General features: G+C 59.8%; 1 protein-coding gene across 2 annotated transcripts; it reads left to right on the top strand.

Moving 5' to 3' along the window:
* The first annotated feature begins 1900 nt into the window (after positions 1–1900).
* LOC107307066 (fibroblast growth factor 11) lies at positions 1901–12700 on the top strand. Of its 2 annotated transcripts, XM_085534407.1 has the most exons (5): positions 1906–2145; positions 3832–3942; positions 4868–4971; positions 9315–9513; positions 11874–12700. In XM_085534407.1, the coding sequence occupies exons 1-5, from the start codon at positions 1953–1955 to the stop codon at positions 11942–11944; spliced, it is 678 nt and encodes a 225-aa protein (XP_085390533.1). In that variant the 5' UTR covers positions 1906–1952; the 3' UTR covers positions 11945–12700. The 2 variants fall into 2 exon arrangements, with proteins under 2 accessions (XP_085390534.1, XP_085390533.1); XM_085534408.1 differs by lacking the exon at positions 3832–3942 and having other exon boundaries at positions 1901–2145.
* Positions 12701–13380: the final 680 nt, after the last annotated feature.

Here is a 13380-nt window from a genome sequence, read left to right as displayed (position 1 = left end):
AATGGGGTTATAATGGGTTATAATGGGTTATATTGGGGTTATAATGGGGTTACTGGGGCTATACTAGGTTATATTGGGGTTATACTGGGGTTGTACTGGAGTTATAATGGGGTTAATGGGGCTATACTGGGTTATACTGGGTTATATTGGGTTATAATGGGTTATACTGGGTTATAATGGGGTTATAATGGGTTATAATGGGTTATAATGGGGTTATTATGGGGTTATACTGGGTTATAATGAGGTTATAATGGGTTATAATGGGGTTATACTGGGTTATAATGGGGTTATACTGAGTTATAATGGGTTATAATGGGGTTATACTGGGTTATAAGGGTTATAATGGGGTTATAATGGGTTATAATGGGATTATACTGGGTTATAATGGGTTATAATGGGTTATAATGGGTTATATTGGGGTTATAATGGGGTTACTGGGGCTATACTGGGTTATACTGAGTTATATTGGGGTTATACTGGGGTTGTACTGGGGTTATAATGGGGTTACTGGGGCTATACTGGGTTATACTGAGTTATATTGGGGTTATACTGGGGTTGTACTGGGGTTATAATGGGGTTAATGGGGTTATAATGGGGTTAATGGGGTTATTCTGGGTTATAATGGGTTATAATGGGTTATATTGGGGGCAAACTGGGATGGGGCCGCATTTATACTGGGGGGCTGCAGCTGGGCCGTATTGGGGTGGCAATGGGGTGGCGCTGGGATGAACTGGGACGTGCTGGGTTGGTGCTGGGGGGGCTCTGAGAGGCACTGGGGGGTACCGGGTTATACCGGGCGATACTGGGGGGCACTGGGGGGGCTCTGGGTGATACTGGGGGGCCCTGGGAGCTGCTGGGGGGGCTCTGGGTGATACTGGGGGGCACTGGGGGGCACTGGGAGCTGCTGGGGGGGCTCTGAGTGATCCTGGGGGGCACTGGGGGGCCCTGGGAGCTGCTGGGGGGGCTCTGGGTGCTACTGGGGGGCACTGGGGGGGCTCTGGGTGCTACTGGGGGGCACTGGGCCGCCATTGGGATGCACTGGGTGTTACTGTGCCGCCATTGAGGCTTTGGGACCCCCCCGTCCTGTTCGAAGCTCCGCCCCCCCCCCATAACCCCACCCCCATAACCCCACCCCCCCGTTCACGCGCCTGCGCCGCCCCCCCCCCCCCCATCATTCCCCGCTCGCTGCCCCCCCCCCTCACGCTCCACGCACGACGCAGCGGGACGCACAGCGGCCCCAAACCCCCCCCCCACAAAGGACCCCCCCGGGCTGACACCCCCCCCATCCCCACCCCACAGCTCCCCCCACATCCCACACCTCAGCGTTACCCCCCCCCCCTTTTTTTTCCCCCCATCTCATCCTCATCGCGATCGGCGGCTGCGGCGGCACCGGGGGGGGGGGGGGGGGGTTGGGGTCGGTGTAAAGGGGGGGGGGGGGTCCATAAAGGGGCGGCCATAGAAATTGAGGAGGGGGGGGGGGGGAGAGGGAAGGGAGGGACCCCCCCGCGGTGCATGCGGAGCCCCCGTGCAAAGCGCGCGACCCCCTCGTGCAACGCCGTCGTGCCGCGCTCGTGACGCCCCCCCCCCATCCTCGTGCAACACCCCCCCCCACCCCGTGCAAGACCCCCCCCCCACCTCGTGCAACCCCCCCCACCCCGTGCAAGACCCCCCCCCACCTCGTGCAACCCCCCCCCGTGCACCCTTTGTACATCAAACGTGCAAAGTGTGCGACCCCCCCCCCCCCCACTTGTGCAAAGCCCCCCCCCACCCCCGTGCAAATCTCCCCCCCCCCTCGTGAGACCCCTCATTCCTGTTGCCCCCCCCCCCCCCCCAGCCGTGCAAGGCTCCCGGAGCCCTCGTGCACGAGCGCCGCCCTCGTGCAAGGTGTGAGCCCCCCCCCCCATCTTCCATCCCTCCCTTGTACGACCGTCGTGCAAAGCCCCCCCCCCCTTATGGCGGCTTTGGCCAGTTCCCTCATCCGGCAGCGCCGTGGGGGTCGCGATGCCCCCCCCAGCCGCCCCCCCGGCCCACAACGACCCCTTGGAACCCCCGGCCCCCCCTCCCTGTGCCAGCAGCAGCTCAGGGGACTCGTGGCCAAAGTGAGGGGATGCGGGAGGAGGAGGAGACCCAGGGAGAAACCGCCCGGTGAGGGGGGGGGGGCTATGGGGGGGGGCTATGGGGGGGTAATGGGGGTCTGGGGGGGTTGTGGGGTCAGTGGGGGTCTGGGGGGGGGGCAGTGGGGGCCTATGTGGTCAGTGGGGATCTGGGGGGGTCAGTGGGGGTTTATAGGGTCTGGGGGTCAGTAGGGGTCTGGGGGGGGGGTCAGTGGGGCTCTGGGGGGGGTGGGGTTATGGGGGTCTGGGGGGGTTGTGGGGTCAGTGGGGGTCTGGGGGGGGGGCAATGGGGGTCTATGGAGTCAATGAGGGCCTATGGGGTCAGTGGAGACCTATGGGGTCAGTGGGGGTCTGGGGGGGGGGCAATGGGGGCCTATGGAGTCAATGGGGGCCTATGGGGTCAGCGGAGACCTATGGGGTCAGTGGGGGTCTGGGGGGGTGTGAATGGGGATCTGGGGGGGGTTGTGGGGTCAGTGGGGGTCTGGGGGGGGACAGTGGGGGCCTATGGAGTCAATGAGGGCCTATGGGGTCAGTGGAGACCTATGGGGTCAGTGGAGACCTATGGGGTCAGAGGGGGTCTGGGGGGGTGTGAATGGGTATCTGGGGGAGGTTGTGGGGTCAGTGAGGGTCTGGGGGGGGGGCAATGGGGGCCTATGGAGTCAATGAGGGCCTATGGGGTCAGTGGAGATCTGGAGGGGGGGGTTAATGGGGTTTGAGGGGAGTCAATGGGGACCTGTGGGGTCAGTGGGGGTTTATAGGGTCTGGGGGTCAGTAGGGGTCTGGGGGGGGTCAATGCGGGCCTGGGGGGGGTCAGTGGGGGTCTGGGTGTGGGGGTGAATGGGGATCTGGGAGGGCTGTGGGGTCAGTAGGGCTCTGGGGGGGGGCAATGGGGGCCTATGGGGTTGGTGGGGACCTATGGGGTCAGTGGGGATCTGGGGTGCTCAGTGGGGGTTTATAGGGTCTGGGGGTCAGTGGGGTCTGTGGGGGTTAATGGGGACATATGGAATCAATGGGGACCTATGGTATCAGTAGGGATCTGTGGGGTCAGTGGGCATCTATGGGGTCAGAGGGGCTCAATGAGGATCTGTGGGGGTCAGTGGGGGACATTGGGGGCCTATGGGGTCCAATGTCGGGCTCAGTGGGGGTCACTGTTGGCCTATGGGGTCAGTGGGGAACAGTGGGAACCAATGGGGGTCAAATGGGAGTAAATGGGGGTCAGTGGGGATCAATGGGGATCAATGGGGAGCTGTGGGGGTGAATGGGGGTGAAGGAATGGGAGTACATGGGGGTGAATGGGGCTGAATGGGGGTCAATAGGGATCAATGGGGCTGAGTGTGGGGGTCAATGAGGATCAATGGGGATCAATGGGGAGCTGTGGGGGTGAATGGGGGTGAATGAGTGGGAGTACATGGGGGTCAGTGGGGATCAATGGGGATCAATGGGGTTCAATGAGGATCAATGGGGATCAATGGGGAGCTGTGGGGGTGAATGATTGGGAGCCCATGGGGATCAATGGGGAGCTGTGGGGGTGAATGGGGGTGAATGAATGGGAGTACATGGGGCTGAATGGGTCTGAATGGGGGTCAATGGGAATCAATGGGGGTGAATGAATGGAAAGGGCTGAACGGGGGGGGGGGGATTTGGGGATGGGGGGGGGGACATGTGGGGTGGGGAGGGGGTTTCCCTGCTGTCACGTGACCCTGTGCCCCCCCCATAGAGCCGCAGCTCCGTGGCGCGGTGGCGAAGCTGCGCTGTGGGCACGGGCACTTCCTGCACATGGGACCTGACGGGCGATTGGACGGAACGTGGGAGGAGGCGGGGCCTGGAAGTGAGGGGGCGGGGCTTCGTGAGAGGGGGCGGGGCTTTGTGGGGGGGGCGGGGTTTGGAAGTGAAGGGGTGGGGCTTAAAAGGGGGCGGGGGCCTGGAAGTGATGGGCGGGGCTTCGTGAGAGGGGGGCGGGGTTTGGAAGCGAGGGGGCGGGGCTTCGTGGGAGGAGGCGGGGTTTGGAAGTGAGGGGTGGGGCTTAAAGGGGGCGTGGCTTCGTGTGAGGAGGCGGGCCATGGAAATGAGGGGCGGGGCTTAAAGGGGGCGGGGCCTGGAAGTGGGGGGCGGGGCTTTGTGGGAGGGGGCGGGGCCTGGAAGTGAGGGGCGGGGCTTAAAGGGGGCGGGGCTTCGTGGGAGGGGGCGTGGTCTGACAGTGGGCGGTGTTAATGGGGGTTGATATGGAGTGGGAGGGGCTTGTGGTGGTTTATGTTAATTGTATGGTAATGAGTGGGTGGGGCTTAAATGAGGCTTGTTGTGGAGTGTGCTTTATGTTAATGGTATGATAATGAGTGGGTGGGGCTTAATGGAGGGTTGATGTGGAGTGGGAGGGGCTTATGGTGGTTTATGTTAATGTTATGATAATGAGTGGGTGGGGCTTAATGTGCTGTTGTGGAGTGGGAGGGGCTTAAGTGGGGCAGGGCTTCATGTTAATTGTATGATAATTAGTGGGTGGGGTTTAATGGGTTGTTATGGAGTGGGAGGGGCTTAAGGGGGGACAGAGCTTTATGTTAATGGTATGATAATGAGTGGGCGGGGCTTAATGCGAGGGGGTGTGGCCTGGCAGCTGGTGGGTGGGGCTTAAACGAGGGGTGGGGGCTCATAGGGTGACACTGGGTGATACTGGCTGCAATGGGGGCTTTGGGGGGGGGCTTTGGGGGGGTGCTTTGGGGGGAGGGTCTCTCCATGGTGACCCCCTGCCCCTCCCCCAGCTCTGTTCAACCTGATCCCGGTGGGGCTCCGCGTTGTTGCCATCCAGGGGGCACGAGCCGGGCGCTACGTGGCCATGAATGGGGCCGGGGTCGTCTACGCCTCCGTGAGTCCAGGACCCCCACATGGGACCCCCCCCATAATAGGGACAGCCACCCCCCATACCTCAATGGGGCCCTTCTGATGGGACACTCAACCCACTGACCCCAATGCCCTTTTGATCCCAAACCCATTGACCCCATTGTCCAATTGACCCCAAACTCATTGATCCCAATGCTCAATTGACCCCAAACCCATTGACCCCGCTGCCCCGTTGACCCCACTACCCCATTGACCCCAAACCCACTGACCCCAATGCCCCATTGACCCCAAACCCATTGACCCCATTATATAATTGACCCCACTACCCCATTGACCCCAAACCCATTGACCCCAATACCCAACTAACCCCAATCCACTGACCCCAAACCCACTGACCCCAGACCCATTGACCCCAATACCCCATTGACCCCACTACCCCATTGACCCCAATACCCCATTGACCCCAAACTCATTGACCCCATTGTCCCCTTGACCCCAATACCCAACTGACTCCAACCCATTGACCCCAATACCCCTCTGACCCCAACCCATTGACCCCAATACCCCATTGACCCCAAACCCATTGACCCCAAACCCACTGACCCCAGACCCATTGACCCCAATACCCCATTGACCCCAAACTCATTGACCCCATTGTCCACTCGACCCCAATACCCAACTGATTCCAACCCATTGACCCCAATACCCCATTGACCCCAACCCATTGGCCCCAATACCCCATTGACCCCAAACTCATTGACCCCATTGTCTACTTGACCCCAATACCCCACTGACTCCAACCCATTGATCCCAATACCCCACTGACTCCAACCCATTGACCCCAATACCCCATTGACCCCAAACTCATTGACCCCATTGTCCACTCGACCCCAATACCCAATTGACTCCAACCCATTGACCCCAATACCCCATTGACCCCAACCCATTGATCCCAATAACCCACTGACTCCAACCCATTGACCCCAATACCCCATTGACCCCAAACTCATTGACCCCATTGTCCCCTTGACCCCAATACCCAACTGACCCAAAACTATTGACCCCAATACCCAACCGACTCCAACCCATTGACCCCAATACCCCACTGACCCCAGACCCATTGACCCCAATACCCCACTGACCCCAACCCATTGATCCCAATACCCCACTGACCCCAGACCCATTGACCCCAATACCCCACTGACCCAAAACTCATTGACCCCATTGTCCCCTTTACCCCAATACCCAACGGACCCAAAACTATTGACCCCAATACCCAACTGACTCCAACCCATTGACCCCAATACCCCACTGACCCCAAACTCATTGACCCCATTGTCCCCTTGACCCCAATACCCAACTGACCCAAAACTATTGACCCCAATACCCCACTGACTCCAACCCATTGACCCCAATACCCCTCTGACCCCAACCCATTGATCCCAATACCCCACTGACTCCAACCCATTGACCCCAATACCCCATTGACCCCAAACTCATTGACCCCATTGTCCCCTTGACCCCAATACCCAACTGACCCAAAACTATTGACCCCAATACCCCACTGACTCCAACCCATTGACCCCAGTACCCCACTGACCCCAACCCACTGACCCCAATACCCCACTGACCCCAACCCATTGACCCCAATACCCCACTGACCCCAACCCACTGACCCCAATACCCCACTGACCCCAACCCATTGACCCCAATACCCCACTGACCCCAACCCACTGACCCCAATACCCCACTGACCCAAACCCATTGACACCAATACCCCTCTGACCCCAACCCATTGACCCCATTGTCCCCTTGACCCCAATACCCAACTGACCCAAAACTATTGACCCCAATACCCAACCTACTCCAACCCATTGACCCCAATACCCCACTGACCCCAACCCATTGACCCCAATACCCCACTGACCCCAACCCATTGATCCCAATACCCCACTGACCCCAGACCCATTGACCCCAATACCCCACTGACCCCAACCCATTGATCCCAACCCATTGATCCCAATACCCCACTGACTCCAACCCATTGACCCCAATACCCCATTGACCCCAAACTCATTGACCCCATTGTCCCCTTGACCCCAATACCCAATTGACCCCAACCCATTGACCCCAATACCCCACTGACCCCAACCCATTGACCCCAATACCCCACTGACCCCAACCCATTGATCCCAATACCCCACTGACCCCAAACTCATTGACCCCAATACCCCATTGACCCCAAACTCATTGACCCCATTGTCCCCTTGACCCCAATACCCAATTGACCCCAACCCATTGACCCCAATACCCCACTGACCCCAACCCATTGACCCCAATACCCCACTGACCCCAACCCATTGATCCCAATACCCCACTGACCCCAAACTCATTGACCCCAATACCCCATTGACCCCAAACTCATTGACCCCATTGTCCCCTTGACCCCAATACTCAACTGACCCAAAACTATTGACCCCAATACCCAACCTACTCCAACCCATTGACCCCAATACCCCACTGACCCCAATCCATTGATCCCAATACCCCACTGACCCCAACCCATTGACCCCAATACCCCATTGACCCCAAACTCATTGACCCCATTGTCCCCTTGACCCCAATACCCAACTGACCCAAAACTATTGACCCCAATACCCCACTGACTCCAACCCATTGACCCCAATACCCCACTGACCCCAACCCATTGATCCCAATACCCCACTGACCCCAACCCATTGACCCCAATACCCTTCTGACCCCAACCCATTGACCCCATTGTCCCCTTGACCCCAATACCCAACTGACCCAAAACTATTGACCCCAATACCCCACTGACCCCAGACCCATTGACCCCAATACCCCATTGACCCCAAACCCATTGACCCCAAACCCACTGACCCCAGACCCATTGACCCCAATACCCCATTGACCCCAAACTCATTGACCCCATTGTCCACTTGACCCCAATACCCAACTGATTCCAACCCATTGACCCCAATACCCCACTGACCCCAACCCATTGATCCCAATACCCCACTGACTCCAACCCATTGACCCCAATACCCCACTGACCCCAACCCATTGACCCCAATACCCCACTGACCCAAAACTATTGACCCCAATACCCCACTGACCCAAAACTATTGACCCCAATACCCAACCTACTCCAACCCATTGACCCCAATACCCCACTGACCCCAACCCATTGATCCCAATACCCCATTGACCCCAAACCCATTGACCTCAAACCCACTGACCCCAGACCCATTGACCCCAATACCCCATTGACCCCAAACTCATTGACCCCATTGTCCCCTTGACCCCAATACCCAACTGACTCCAACCCATTGACCCCAATACCCCACTGACCCCAACCCATTGACCCCAGTACCCCACTGACTCCAACCCATTGACCCCAATACCCCATTGACCCCAAACTCATTGACCCCATTGTCCCCTTGACCCCAATACCCAACTGATTCCAACCCATTGACCCCAATACCCCACTGACCCCAGACCCATTGACCCCAATACCCCATTGACCCCAACCCATTGACCCCAATACCCCACTGACCCCAACCCACTGACCCCAATACCCCACTGACCCAAAACTATTGACCCCAATACCCCACTGACCCAAAACTATTGACCCCAATACCCCACTGACTCCAACCCATTGACCCCAATACCCCATTGACCCCAGACCCATTGACCCCAATACCCCTCTGACCCCAACCCATTGACCCCAATACCCCATTGACCCCAAACTCATTGACCCCATTGTCCCCTTGACCCCAATACCCAACTGACTCCAACCCATTGATCCCAATACCCCTCTGACCCCAACCCATTGATCCCAATACCCCATTGACCCCAAACTCATTGACCCCATTGTCCACTCGACCCCAATACCCAACTGACTCCAACCCATTGACCCCAATACCCCTCTGACCCCAACCCATTGACCCCAATACCCCACTGACTCCAACCCGTTGACCCCAATACCCCATTGACCCCAAACTCACTGACCCCATTGTCCACTCGACCCCAATACCCAACTGACTCCAACCCATTGACCCCAGTACCCCACTGACCCCAACCCATTGACTCCAATACCCCATTGACCCCAAACTCATTGATCCCAATACCCCTCTGACCCCAACCCATTGACCCCATTGTCCCCTTGACCCCAATACCCAACTGACCCGAAACTATTGACCCCAATACCCCACTGACTCCAACCCATTGACCCCAATACCCCACTGACCCCAACCCATTGACCCCAATACCCCACTGACCCCAACCCATTGACCCCCATGTCTATGGGACCCCCATGTCTATGGGACCCCCCCATGTCCCCCCCAGGTTCACTTCACGGCCGAGTGTCGCTTCAAGGAGTGTGTGTTTGAGAACTACCACGTGCTCTACGCCTCGGCCCTATATCGGCAGCGACGTTCGGGGCGGGCCTGGTATCTGGGGCTGGACCGACACGGCCGCCCCATGGCCGGACACCGAGTGCGCAAGGACAAAGCGGCCGCGCATTTCCTGCCCCAGCTGCTGGAGGGTATTGGGGGGATGTCAGGGGGTAGGGGGGGCTGTTATGGGGCTGAGGGGGTTGTTATGGGGCTGAGGGGGCAGTTGTGGGGCTGAGGGCTCTGCTAGGGGGCTGAGTGGGTTGTTATGGGGCTGAGGGGGCTATTGGGGGGCTGTTATGGGGCTGTTATGGGGCTGAGGGGGTAGTTGTGGGGTTGAGGGGGTTGTTATGAGGCTGAGGGGGTAGTTGTGGGGCTGAGTGGGTTGTTATGGGGCTGAGGGGGCTATTGGGGGGCTGTTATGGGGCTATTATGGGGCTGAGGGGGCAGTTGTGGGGCTGAGGGCTCTGCTAGGGGGCTGAGTGGGTTGTTATGGGTCTGAGGGGGTAGTTGTGGGGCTGAGGGGGTTGTTATGAGGCTGAGGGGGTAGTTGTGGGGCTGAGGGGCTGTTATGGGGCTGAGGGGACCATTTATGGGGCTGAGGGGGTTGTTGGGGAGCTGTATAGGGAAGTTGTGGGGCTGAGGGGGCTGTTATGGGGCTGAGGGGTCAGCTGTGGGGCTGAGGGCTCTGCTAAGGGGCTGAGGGGGGCATTTATGGGGCTGAGGGGGCTGTTATGGGTCTGAAGGGGCTGTTGTGGGGCTGAGGGGGTTGTTTGGGGGCTGTTATAGGGCAGTTGTGGGGCTGATGGGGTTGTTAGGGGGCTGAGAGTGGAATTGTGGGGCTGAGGGGGGCATTTATGGGGCTGAGGGGGCTATTGGGGGGCTGTTATGGGGCTATTATGAGGCTGAGGGGTCAGCTGTGGGGCTGAGGGCTCTGCTAGGGGGCTGTTTATGGGGCTGAGGGGGTTGTTGGGGAGCTGTATAGGGAAGTTGTGGGGCTGAGGGGGCTGTTATGGGGCTGAGGGCTCTGCTAGGGGGCTGGGGGGGCATTTATGGGGCTGAGGGGGCTGTTAGGAGGCTGTTATAGGGCAGTTGTGGGGCTGATGGGGTTGTTATGGGGCTGAGGGGAGCATTTATGGGGCTGAGGGGGCTGTTAGGGGGCTGTTATAGGGCAATTGTGGGGCTGATGGGGTTGTTAGGGGGCTGAGAGTGGAATTGTGGGGCTGAGGGGCCTGTTATGGGTCTGTGGGGGATTTATGGGGCTGAGGGGGTTGTTATGGGGCTGAGGGGGCCATTTATGGGGCTGAGGGGGTTGTTAGGGGGCAGTTATAGGGCAGTTATGGGTCTGGGGGGTCAGTTATGGGTCTGGGGGATCAGTTATGGGTCTGGGGGTCAGTTATGGGTCTGGGGGTCAGTTATGGGGCTGGGGGTCAGTTATGGGGCTGAGGGTCAGTTATGGGGCTGGGGGGTCAGTTATGGGTCTGGGGGGTCAGTTATGGGGCTGGGGGGTCAGTTATGGGGCTGGGGGGTCAGTTATGGGGCTGGGGGTCAGTTATGGGGCTGGGGGATCAGTTATGGGGCTGGGGGTCAGTTATGGGGCTGGGGGTCAGTTGTGGGGCTGGGGGTCAGTTATGGGGCTGGGGGTCAGTTATGGGTCTGGGGGTCAGTTATGGGGCTGGGGGTCAGTTATGGGGCTGAGGGGGCAGTTATGGGGCTTGGGGTCAGTTATGGGGCTGGGGGTCAGTTATGGGGCTGGGGGGTCAGTTGTGGGGCTGGGGGGTCAGTTATGGGGCTGGGGGTCAGTTATGGGTCTGGGGGTCAGTTATGGGGCTGGGGGTCAGTTATGGGGCTTGGGGTCAGTTATGGGGCTGGGGGTCAGTTATGGGGCTGAGGGGTCAGTTATGGGGCTGGGGGGTCAGTTATGGGGCTGGGGGGTCAGTTATGGGGCTGGGGGGTCAGTTGTGGGGCTGGGGGGTCAGTTGTGGGGCTGGGGGGTCAGTTATGGGGCTGGGGGGTCAGTTATGGGGCTGGGGGTCAGTTATGGGTCTGGGGGGTCAGTTATGGGGCTGGGGGGTCAGTTATGGGGCTGGGGGTCAGTTATGGGGCTGGGGGGTCAGTTATGGGGCTGGGGGGTCAGTTATGGGGCTGGGGGGTCAGTTATGGGGCTGGGGGTCAGTTATGGGGCTGGGGGTCAGTTATGGGGCTGGGGGGTCAGTTATGGGGCTGGGGGTCAGTTATGGGGCTGGGGGTCAGTTATGGGGCTGGGGGGTCAGTTATGGGGCTGGGGGTCAGTTATGGGGCTGAGGGGTCAGTTATGGGGCTGGGGGTCAGTTATGGGGCTGAGGGGTCAGTTATGGGGCTGGGGGTCAGTTATGGGTCTGGGGGGTCAGTTATGGGGCTGGGGGTCAGTTATGGGGCTGGGGGGTCAGTTATGGGGCTGGGGGTCAGTTATGGGGCTGGGGGGTCAGTTATGGGGCTGGGTTCCCCCATGGCTCTGTCTCTGTGCCCACAGTTGCCCTTTACCGGGAGCCGTCGCTGCACGAAGTGGAGGAACCACCCGGGGCGACCCCAGAGGGCACGTAGCCCACGACCTCTGACCTCTGACCCCCAGCCTCTGACCTCCGCTCCCACTGTGACCTCTGACCCCGCTCTGTGACCTCTGACCCCGCTCTGTGACATGGGACCTCCAACCCCGAAGTCTGACCCCGACCTCTGACCTCTAACCCCTGTCCTGAACGGTGACCTCTGACCCAGATGATGACCTCTGACCCCAAATGGTGACCTCTGACCCCCAACTGTTACCTCTGCACTGTGACCTCCAATCCCGACCTCTGACCCCAACAGGTGACCTCCAACCCCTGACCTTCTGACCTCTGACCTTGACCCCACTCAGTGACCCCTGACCCCGAACGTGACCTCCCACAACTGTGACCTCCGACCCCCACTGTGACCTCTGACCCCACTGTGACCTCTGACCCCGCCCCCCCTGCACTGACAGCCCCCGGGGGGGGCCCCCTCCCCCCTCCAAGCCACGTGGGGGCGCGAGCTCCCCCCACTTCCGGTTCCGCAAGCCACGCCCCCCTTCCGGTTAGCCCCGCCCACTTCCGGTGCTGGCCCCGCCCCATTCGCCGCCTTTTCTATGACCCCACACTGTGTAGCCCCGCCCCTTCCCGCGGCTCCCACCAATAGCAATAAGGCCACGCCCCCTCGTCTCCTCGCCGCGGGCCACGCCCCCTTTTGTCTCCCGCATGATTGACAGCTCCGCGCGGTGTTAGCCCCGCCCCCCCCCCCCCCGCCGGCCGGGCCCCGCCCCCTTCAATAAACCACGTTTGTACCATGGGGGGGGGGCAGTTATGGGGAGATATGGGGCTGGGGGGGCAGATAATGGGGCAGATATGGGGCAGTTATGGGGCTGGGGGGCACATATGGGGCAGTTATGGGGCACATATGGGGCTGGGGGGCACATATGGGGCAGATATGGGGCTGGGGGTGCAGCAATGGGGCAGTTATGGGGCTGGGGGGGCAGATATGGGGCAGCTATGGGTCTGAGGGGGCAGCAATGGGGCAGATATGGGGCTGGGGGGGCAGATATGGGGCTGGGGGGGCAGCAATGGGGCAGTTATGGGGCTGGGGGGGCAGATATGGGGCTGGGGGGCAGCAATGGGGCAGTTATGGGGCTGGGGGGGCAGATATGGGGCTGGGGGGGCAGCAATGGGGCAGTTATCAAGCTGGGGGGGCAGATATGGGGCAGCTATGGGTCTGAGGGGGCAGCAATGGGGCAGATATGGGGCTGGGGGGCAGTTATGGGGCAGTTGTGGGGGGGGAAAGTACTTATAGGGGCAGTTCTGGGTCTGGGGGGGCAGCTATGGGGCAGATATGGGGCTGAGGGCAGTAATGGTGCACATATGGGGCTGGGGGGGCCGTTATGGGGAGTTGGGGGGGGCACCCAGCACCCCAAACATTGGAACCCCCCCTCCAACCTTCAGATCCCATTTAATCACCCCAAAAACTCCATCACT

The sequence above is a fragment of the Coturnix japonica genome, unplaced genomic scaffold (genome assembly GCF_054131305.1).
Source record: "Coturnix japonica strain WE unplaced genomic scaffold, WE-NBRP24 Scf082, whole genome shotgun sequence".
Taxonomy (NCBI): Eukaryota; Metazoa; Chordata; class Aves; order Galliformes; family Phasianidae; genus Coturnix; species Coturnix japonica.
This window is presented reverse-complemented; position numbering and strand designations above follow the sequence as displayed.